Source organism: Protopterus annectens, chromosome 8.part0, assembly GCF_019279795.1.
Source record: "Protopterus annectens isolate FY-2018-M chromosome 8.part0, PAN1.0, whole genome shotgun sequence".
NCBI lineage: Eukaryota > Metazoa > Chordata > Ceratodontiformes > Protopteridae > Protopterus > Protopterus annectens.
The window spans coordinates 751,397,992-751,408,350 of NC_056741.1; the positions used below are offsets into that span (position 1 = coordinate 751,397,992).

At 38.0% G+C, this 10,359-nt stretch overlaps 1 protein-coding gene across 1 annotated transcript in view; it reads left to right on the forward strand.

Annotated features, from left to right (window-relative positions):
* Positions 1-7,222: 7,222 nt before the first annotated feature.
* Positions 7,223-10,359, forward strand: part of HCN3 (hyperpolarization activated cyclic nucleotide gated potassium channel 3) — a 1,184,329-nt gene continuing 1,181,192 nt past the window's right edge. The window contains exon 1 of the mRNA XM_044080212.1: positions 7,223-8,242. Coding sequence (XP_043936147.1) covers positions 7,716-8,242 — 527 coding nt within the window. The 5' untranslated portion in view covers positions 7,223-7,715. The remainder of the gene's footprint in view (positions 8,243-10,359) is intronic.

Below are 10,359 nucleotides of genomic sequence, written 5' to 3' on the forward strand. Positions count from 1 at the left end.
GGCTCTGGTCAAAAATATTTAATTTAGAAGGCAAGTCAGATGATTCAGACATACCTGGATTCTCTGTGATAATCCCTTGATTGTCCTGTAAGGAAACTGGGCAGCTAAGCCACGTAGTAAGATTAAATGACTCCTGCATATTATTAGCATTGGAAACAGTAGCAGCATTAGAATAAGGTGAAACACTTCGCATAGGACCAGTGTTCAGTATGTTTTCACCTTGTATGTCCGCCCTGGGCAATAAATTAGATCCTGCCAGTCGAATGACCCCTCCTGAGCCGCTATTAGGGGAGCCATTGCTCTCGTAGTTGTCAGGTCGGTTGGCAGAATAAACTCTTTCCTGGTGGTCTGTGGAAACATGTGTATCTTGTGAAAAAGTCGTGACACTCGCTTCGGGGCTCCCTTGAGATTCAATGAAGCCGTTGAAATGGTCAGATAGTGTATTTACCTTTTGAGTCAACAGTTCCACTAATTGAGTTAAATTGGGAGTTTCTTCCTCTAAAACAGTACTGGAAGGTGGCAAAGGAGGTGTATCCATCTCGAGACAAAACACTCCAACAAACCAAGTACGCGCACAAACACTGTACCAGAAAATAGGATAACTGCACTCCTTCGCTCCTCAAAAACTTCCGAATTGATAACCGGAACACTTAGGTAGAAAAAATACACTCTTTATTAATAAAATTTAAGCTTCCTATGAGCTTTTCATCAGTTTAAAATTCACCAACATCCTCAGAAACTAAATGCATAAAAGAGAAACAATGTCACTTGACTACCACTCATTTAAATACCCTTTCATTGTCATATAATAGTTATCTCCAGTTCAACAGTTGTCACCCCTTTTCTCAAAAGAAGTCTATCATAAAGGGTCAACTGGTGAGAGCTGCAAGAATGGTGACCAGAGATAGTGATTTTGCTAATGAATGTAAATTCATGGAGGGTCTTTTTCTAAAGTGAGGGTACCCGGCTGACCTAATTTTGGATTTGGTCTGTGAGGTTCACAATAAGCGGGTGTCAGGTTTCTACATACCTATATTAAATTCGTCTAAGTCCAGTGAGAAACCCAGTACACCTAATAAGGCTGCCAAGATAGTTCACCCTTGTAATTGTATACTTACTTACAATGTGGATGTGAAAGGTATTATTTTAATCATCCATAAAAATTGGAGTTACCTCATGCAGGATGGGTCGTGTAGGGATACTGCAAAGGTATTCCCCAAAATAAATTTAGGAGGGGTAAAAATCTCAAAAATATCTTAGAGTCCAAGTCTGAACCTATGTTGGTAAGATCAGGTATGTTCAAATGTAATATGTGCCATTACTGTAAGTATATCACGGTTGGTTCATCTTTTGTCATCGGAGACTTTAGATATAAAATACAAGGCAAGTTTAACTGTTCCAGTTCAGGAGTCGTTTATCTGGCTCGGTGTTCCCACTGCCCAGTTTTCTATGTTGGTAAGACCGACAGAAAATTATATGAGCGTATTTATGAACATACATATGCTATTAGGAAAGGGAAGGTGGAAAATGCCTTGGCGAAACATGTAAAGGAATATCCTCTCCACCTTTTTTCATTTACTGTCATTGACCATGTTCGTTCAAATGGCAGGGGGGCAGTTGATTCTCTCATCTTGGAGGGACGAGAACTGTTTTGGCAACTAAGATTGGATGCCTGTCACTACCCGGGCATAAATGATAGATTATCCATTTCTTGCATATTGAGATTAAAGAGCCTCACTAGATAGAGATTAACATTTATTATTAATTACTTTTTATTCAGTATACAAACTTTTTTCCTAATTTCTCTTTCAAATTTTTCTATTAATAATACTTTTTTAATTCTACTAATTTCAATTACTATTTACTTAGTTACAAATTCCATTAAATATTGGTTAGAGTAAGTAACAGCTCTTCCATTAATTTAAAATTAAATTTATATACAGTAAATGAGAGTGTCCAATAGTGTTTTTCTCAGTTTTTTCTCAGTATTTCTTACAATCAACAGTGGGGTTTTTATACACATAACATATAGAATAGCATTAGAATCAATTAGGATATTTAAGGCATGTGTACGTTGGCCTTTTATTTACCATTTTATTCATTTTGTCTTTTAATACACTTTTATTTCAGGTAACCATATGAAATAAGATCATGTAATATGTATGATTGATGTGTTTATTTAATAAGACTTTATACACTGTTTTTCAACGTTTTTTAATGCTTTTTCAAACGTTTTCATAAGTTTTAAATGTTATTAATTTGTTTATTGCTTAAATGACAATGAAAGGGTATTTAAACAAGTGGTGGTCAAGTGACGTTGTTTCCGTTTTATGCATTTCATTTCTGAGGAAGTTGGTGAATTTTAACTGGTGAAAAGCTTGTAGGAAGCTTAAATTTTATTAATAAAGAGTGTATTTTTTCTACCTAAGTGTTCCAGTTATCAATTCGGACGTTTTTGAGGAGCGAAGGAGTGTAGTTATCCTATTTTCTGGTATATATATATATATATATATATATATATATATATATATATATATATATATATATGGATTCCTATTATAAGAAGAAAGTTCACTACTTTGAACTTGTAATAGGAAGCCTCACTTCTGTGAAAGTTCACTTTAACGAAAGTGAACTTTTGCGCAAGTGCACTTCACCGAAAACACCGTAGCACAGTGGAGGACATAAAACACAAGCTATGTCCTCCACTATGGTGCGATAGTCATGGACCTTAGGATTAGGGCACGGGTTAGGGTAAGGGGATAGTTAGTAAAGCTATCCCCTTACCCTAACCCATGCCCTAACCCTAAGGTTTGTGACTATCACACCATAGTGTAGGACATTGCTATGTCCTTCACTGCACTACAGTCATCACGGACCTTAGGGTTAGGGCATGGGTCATGGTAAGGGGATAGCCCTATGGGCTATCCCCTTACTATGACTCATGCCCTAACCCTAAAGTCTGTGAGTACTGCATGGAAGTTCAGTACAACACCCTTTTGTTGTACTGAACTTCGTGTAAGTGCACTTTTGATTAAGTGCACTTTCGCAGCAGTGAGCATTCCATACACTATTTCGAATGAGTGAAAATTCGATCTAGTGTATGGAACCCATATATATATATATATATATATATATATATATATATATATATATGTATGTATAGATATATATATATATATATAGCTGCACGCTGAATTATAATGTCATGTTTTGAAGCAGCTAAAGTTATACGGTGAAATATTGAAGTGTTCTGCACTAAGAAGCTCAGAGATTAGAAATGCAGTTTATAGTGTGTTTCATAGTAGAACACTCTTGTTTTTATATGAAAGTTCTGTAATGAAATATCAAAAGAAGATCGAGATATAACCTTTCTAAGACAGGCTCCATTTATTTTGGTTCATGTGCCTTTAGTGCCACAGTCTATCATTTTGCATTTCACTCTACTTCTTCACTGAGGTGCCAATGCATCTGTTTTTGTTACTCAACTTGTACCCCTCAATTTTAGAGTCATTTGCAGCAAACCATATTATAAGAAGGCAAAATTCTATATGTGTCTTTTCAGCTAGAACAGCCTTCTAAGTGCATTATGTAGCTGAAGGTCATGATACAGTATTCTGAGTAAATTGTTGTTAATACTTTTTGTGTTACGGGGAGGTTGACATAATGGTTAAGATATTTACCTGGCTTATGCAAGATACAGGCTTTGATTTTAACATCTTGGAAGCATAGCTAGGCTTAAAAAGATCCCCTGGGGCATTAGCCTATTAATTGCCTATGCAATTAATTAAAAAATAGAGACGGTTCTTTATTGCTAAGTAACATCAGCAGCTCAGTGTGATCATTTGGATGCTCTGCTTTGCTGTTTGTTTAATGAAAACAAATATTTTCTATTTTTTATCCAAACAATCAGTAGCATCTCAATCATATCATTGATGTGTTCTTATGAAACAAGAATCCAAAATAACACTATTATAAAAGGAAAATAATATTTTGTCATTTTTATGTTGTAGCAAGGTATATATCCTACATGTAGGCATGTACATGTTTCAGATTCTGTTGTCTGCTTCTCCTCTGGTAGTATAGACCAGTCAATCAAACATACAAACTATAAATAAATTCTAATTTTTACATCTTTAAGTGCCCCTATTGCCTTCCACCCCCTCAGCCTTCAGTAGTTTCTCTGCTTGCCCAAACTAATATTCTCCTTCGAACATAAATGGCAGCATACATGAGCTACAAAACACTTAAGTCTGTGGCGTCGAAACATTTTTTTCAAGTGCTTTTGACTTGTAGTAGACCTTCTGAGGAGCATAGCCCCAAAATAAGTTCTAATGAACTAACAGGTAAATGTCATACCATCTATCAACTATCTTGTGTGGAGTGATTGATATGTAGTTGTCTGTAGGCGTTATTAAATTATTGTTTTTGTTTAATGTTTTTGAGGTTTTAGTTGTTTATATTATTTTAGACTTAATAGACTGCATATTTAATCAGTGTGTATGCATGCTTTTGTGTGTGCGTGTGTGTGTGTGTGTGTGTGTGTGTGTGTGTGTGTGTGTGTGTGTGTGTGCACGTGTACATTTGAACAATAAGAAATATGGGGGATGTGCAATGAGCATATATTATCATGTACTCATGGTGGTGTGCAATAAACAGATATTATCACATGCTCAAGATGTTGTAAGAGACAGGCCAGGCAGGTGACTATCATTTAAGCCTAGTTATGCAGTAATATATGCTGAACATACAGCACAGCATGTTTTATTCTTTTTTGGAGGAAAGGCATTTTGAGGTGGTTTTATTTTAGGTGTGCATTGAACATGCTTTACACACCTGGTTAGCCAATATGAATATTTCCTTTTTGAGTCTATTTGATATAAATCTATCTATCCACCTATCAATGAGATGGGAGCAGTGAAGCAATATTAATGAAGTAGGAATAAGCAGACAGTAATCTATTTTACTTTCTTCTGTTTAAACCATGTTTCAGGCAGAGATATCATATCTGCATCTTCATTGACAACTTTCCTCTGCATCCATCCATCCATCCAACCATCCACAACCACTTTTCCCATTTTTGCATATGAGATCAAGGTCCCATTTTGCATATGAGGTCAAGGTGTTACTTCAAAAATGACAATCATCTAGCGCCAAAGTTCACACAATGATTCTTGCTTATCCCCCCACCTCCATTTTTCATGGCAGGTGACAGAATAGCACTAAGTGTATATTATCCACAGTTTTAAGACCCGTGATTGAGTTTATTTATTAACTGGGGTATAGCACTGTTCCAAATGGACTTTTTCAGTCTATCCTGGTTAAATGGCTGCTTAGAATAACATTGTAGGTTGTTGGTAGGTTGGTGGAGGCTGAGGGAAGAAGCTCTTTAACAGTTGATAGCATTAGTCCTATGTGTTAGTTACCAGATAGAGTTCCTTGGGCTTACGTAAGTATTTATCCAGAAAAAAACATCCAGTTCACTGGAAATCAGGTACTGCTGTCTTGCAGAACTAGCATATTTTCACACAATTAACAAAACTAAATAACCATTTCCGATTACTCCATCCATACCCACACCTGACCTGCTAATCGTGATTATTGAGTTAGATGCCTAGCTTTCTTCTTTTGTGGATGCAAGTGTTTTTATCCAATGTAGACAAATCCCTTGCAATAAACCACCCTTTCACTCTTTAACAAACACCTGAAATCCATATTTCTTAATAATGTTTGGCACTACTGTCCTGACTCCTTAATTTCTCCTTTTTCTTCATATTTTTAGTTATTTTTTCTTCCCAATTCTCAATCCTTTCTTTCTGCATTTTCTTTGTATTCACCTATGTGTATTATCTTCCCACATACACGGCTTTACTTCATTTCCATGACCACCTGTTTATTTATTCTAAAATCAAGAACTATAAAGCCACATTCAGTGTGCTACAATAACTGTCCACCATGATTTTAAAATTGTATGCATGTTTGTCAATATTGCTTTAAGTCATGTGTTTGAGTATTGTGTGGTACACTTTCAGCTGGTCTCCATCCTCATTTCTGAAAGTATGATAATTTTGTCAGATGTAGAAATCAAATTAGCCCACGGGAAATATACGAAATAGTTCATTATATGATATAAAGACTGCGGTGGTGGTGCTGCGGAATCGTTGTCGCCTCACAGTAAGACGTTGTTCTGTTCGATTCTCAGCTAGAGCGTCTTCCGTGTTGAGACATGCGTGAATGGGCGTACCTTCGTTGAAGGTTGTGCGTCAGGGCTGGCAACTCGGCACGTAAAAATATGCTGCCAATCATTAGCGGACCGGAGTTCCGCTGTCGTGACCCCTAACCGGGAAAAGCCGAAAGACGCAACATATGATGTAAAGATATATCGTTGTGGTAATAGTTATGTTCAGAAGAAAATTGAAATTAATATTTGTTACCGAATTAGACAGTAAAAATAATCTGTGCACGTTTTCACTAACAATTACACCATCTCGATCAAGGATAGTGTGTTAACATTTACTAGAACTTAAAACTCAGTCTTTTAATATTTGGAAGCCACATATTAATCATGTATGAAAAAAGATGAAAAGGGTATCCTTACAATACATTTAGGTGCCTTGTTTTTCGTAACAGAGTTTTGCTAATAAAGCTAGTCAAGCAAAATGTGAATGATTTGGGCTGGGGAAAAATCAGATTTAAACCGCGCAGACCTGTTTGAGATAACACACAGTTTTATAAAACGTTTCTTGTTTAGTTTAAAAACCCATCTATACATCTGGAGTGGGTTTTGTTTAATATGTCAACTGGTCAAATGTAATACCTTGAAGCGAAACTCCGCTCAAAGCATTTGTTTAGCTTATTCAGGGTATCCATCAGCTGCACTGATGCAAAAGCGGCCAAACGGAGCTTTGGAAGCGTGTGCAACTGTACAATTCACGTAGTGGACTACTCATCAGTCTGTGTAAAAGTCTCAGTTTATAATCAGCATATTTTTGTCACACGCACTTTAAAACGCACTACTCAGTGTCCACTTACAGTGACTTTACTAAACTATAGCGTCCCTATGTTAAAATGTTTAATTTTTGGTGAGATGGTTGGACGAGACTTCTCACTTTTGACTGCAACGCTCTGAACTAGCCTCTTGTGGGCAGCAGGAACTAAATCTGAGCAACAGGGGAAAAGGCCTTGAACAACTGCCGTGGCTTGTGAATGTACAGCAATTGTTTGTAACCGAGTCAGACGTATCTCCTTACCTGTGTGAAAGTGCATGGATGTATGCTGGTATACGTGGTGTTTGCATGCCTGACAGCGTGTGTCTGTGAAAGAGGGAGAATAGGAAGACCAGCACCTGGCGTTAGCTGCTGCCATGGAGATATATGCTTATTATTTTCTGCACACCTCAGCTAAACAGTAATGTCAGGTATCCATATTAGCAAAGGTGAATCTGCAGGCTCTGTGTGCAGTGATCTTCTCCTAGTATAGGCGTGAGCACAAAATCGGCTGAGAAGTCAGATCCCAATGAATCCCCAGATGTCAGTCTCGGAAGGTCCAGCTTGATCTTGACTTGAATTTAGGCTGATAGAAATATGCATTGGTCGTTTTTCGCCATGGAGGATGAGGAGGATCTACATGCAAGGACATTTCAAGGAAAAATGATGAAACATTGAGGAGGTCACGGCTCTGGGAAGTAAGGGAGAAATCAAAGCAAAGGCAGCACTATGGATTCCGATGCTGCCGGCAAAGATCTCAAGGCAGGAGCCACGAAAGATGGCAGAAAGCTCAGAGGGAGCCTCCCTTCTCTAACAAACAGGAATTCCCAGGACTGTGAACTGGAGGAAAAACAGTTGATTGGGGACGGAGACGTAACAATACATGACGAGGATGGACACTCTGGGGCTGCTGAAGACTCAACTGGTGGCGATTCAACCTCGGGGCCCTGCCAAAAACCCTTAATGGGATTAAATCAGAAAGAGCCGGCCTCTTCCCTGTCGTCCCCTGCACGTTCTTCTCTGCAGAAGTCAGTAGGGTTTGTAAAGGCGGACGCCTCGGATCAAATCCTGGCGGATGTGGAGGACCCAAGTTCCAACCAGTCCACCTTTATGCAAAGACAGTTTGCGGCCATGCTACAACCGGCAGTCAACAAGTTCTCCCTGCGTATGTTTGGCAGCCACAAGGCTGTGGAAATCGAGCAAGAACGAGTTAAATCGGCAGGATTCTGGATCATACATCCATACAGTGATTTCAGGTAAGATGTTAGCCATGAAACAAACGGCAAGACTTCCTGCTGATTTAGACTCATGATCTTACTAAGACATGATCAGCGTACTTTCTCCCGGAGCAACATGTGGTAGCTGCAAACCATATCCAGCAGTAGCAATGGCACCGGTAATGACCCTCTGCCTTTCCTTAACACACGTAGAGCATTGACTCAAGTTATTCAGTGTAACTTATATATATATATATATGACAATATACTCAGTATAAGACCATCTAATACTTTTAGAAAAGTGAAATATTCCAGATTAAATGATAACATTCCACTTTTTCCATCTTGGTTTATTAGTCCTTTCAAGGACTGTCACTGTCCTTGGTACTGACGAGATTTTTTTTTGTGCTGGAATGGGCATTATTCACGTACTTTGCTAAAACAGAAATCTGCTGTAGATGGAGCTGTCACTGGTACTGAACAAGAAAGTCGTTTTCGTACTGTATTAGAAAATTCATTTTTATTCATAGTTGTCACTAGGGTGAAGAACTGCAGTTTAACACATTGAACCATTATTGCTTGTCTCTGCTTTCATGAAGGAACTGCTGCAAAAAATGAAACACCAGAGACCACTCTCGGGGAAATGGGTGGCAGCAGTTGTTTGTTCTATTTTTACTTCAGTCATTTAGAGGGCATTTGAGGTTTCCTACAGTTACAAAATGTCGGTTTAGGAATTACTAGTATTAAGTACTAGAGATTTCTGCTTTTATAACAGCGCTGATGATATATTTGCAAACAAGACTAGAGTATGCAGACATATACTGAGAAGTGTAAGTTAAAGTCATTCCATCTCTAGGGATTCATAGCATACATCTGGTAGCTATATTAGTTTTCTACAACAAGGTAGTTCTGGTGAAAGGGTGAAAGGAAAGCGGGAAAGATAAATTGACAAAGTAAAAAAACAAACAAACAAACAAACAAAAAAAAACATGATTTTCACCTTATAGACCAGTTATTGACCAGCTTTCTAGAGCCACTATATGCGGTGCCTGAACAATAAAAATAAGTAAACAAAATAATTCTATTTATGCACAACATTGGTCTATTTGTTGTGGTGTTATGGTGAATGCACATTAAACAATATACTGAGAAAAAAGGAGATTTGTCCCATTATGCTGTATGGGTTTGTTGACAGCTAAATGCACAAATGAAGTGAGACACTCAACTGCTGAGAGTAAAGGATAGTGTGTTGTCACTGCCCTTTCAATTGTCCATTTTTTTCTTATAAAACTTCCTTTCATAAATAATAATAACAATCATATTTCTAGCTAGGAAGCAAAAAAACAAATCTTTACATCAAGGACTTTCCTTGATGGATTCCACGACTGAACATATCCTATCCACTAACTAACAATCAGCATCTTTTCCCCAGTAGTCCCCTCTCTCAGAAAATGATAAGTGCATGTGATGATACATGCCATGACAGCAGTAGCCACCTACATAAGCTCACTTATTCCTCAAACCTGAACAGTTATTTAGCCTAGTTTCATAGTTCAGATTTTAATTCTAGATATTACAGGATAAAGTTCCTGCATTCCCTTACCATTTTGTTGCAATTTCTTCATACTGACTTATACAAATCCAGAAAATGGTAGAAGGAATCTATATTACAGACTGATAGGAGTCTCTCTGTCTCTCTCTCTCTCTCTCTCTCTCTCTCCCTCCCTCTTAGCTTCTGGTGGCTGGGCTGCATTTTCTACATATAGGTCTTCCACTGGAGGATTGACTGAGGGCTAGTTTTCTAACAGGTAGGTCTATGTTTTCCAAGAGTACCTGGACTTTACTAAAGTAGGAACTACTTCCATATAGTGGGAGCTAAATCTCTTTCCAATCCTCAGTTTTTACAGCACATACAAGATCCTGCAAAAGTGTACTTTTGCTCCAGCACTAGGGAGTGGATGCTGGGCTGTTAGCACTCTCAGCCCCCAGTCTGATTGTACCTCGTACATATTTGTCCAGATCATGGGAAAGAGGTCCAGTGGTCATCTAGCATGGATCTGAGGAACTCATGCCTGAGGTTTTGTCTCTTAACCATTTCCTTTTATCCCATTAATGTTGGTTAGTCCTTGTTGAGGAGGAGTCATTACATGAACCAG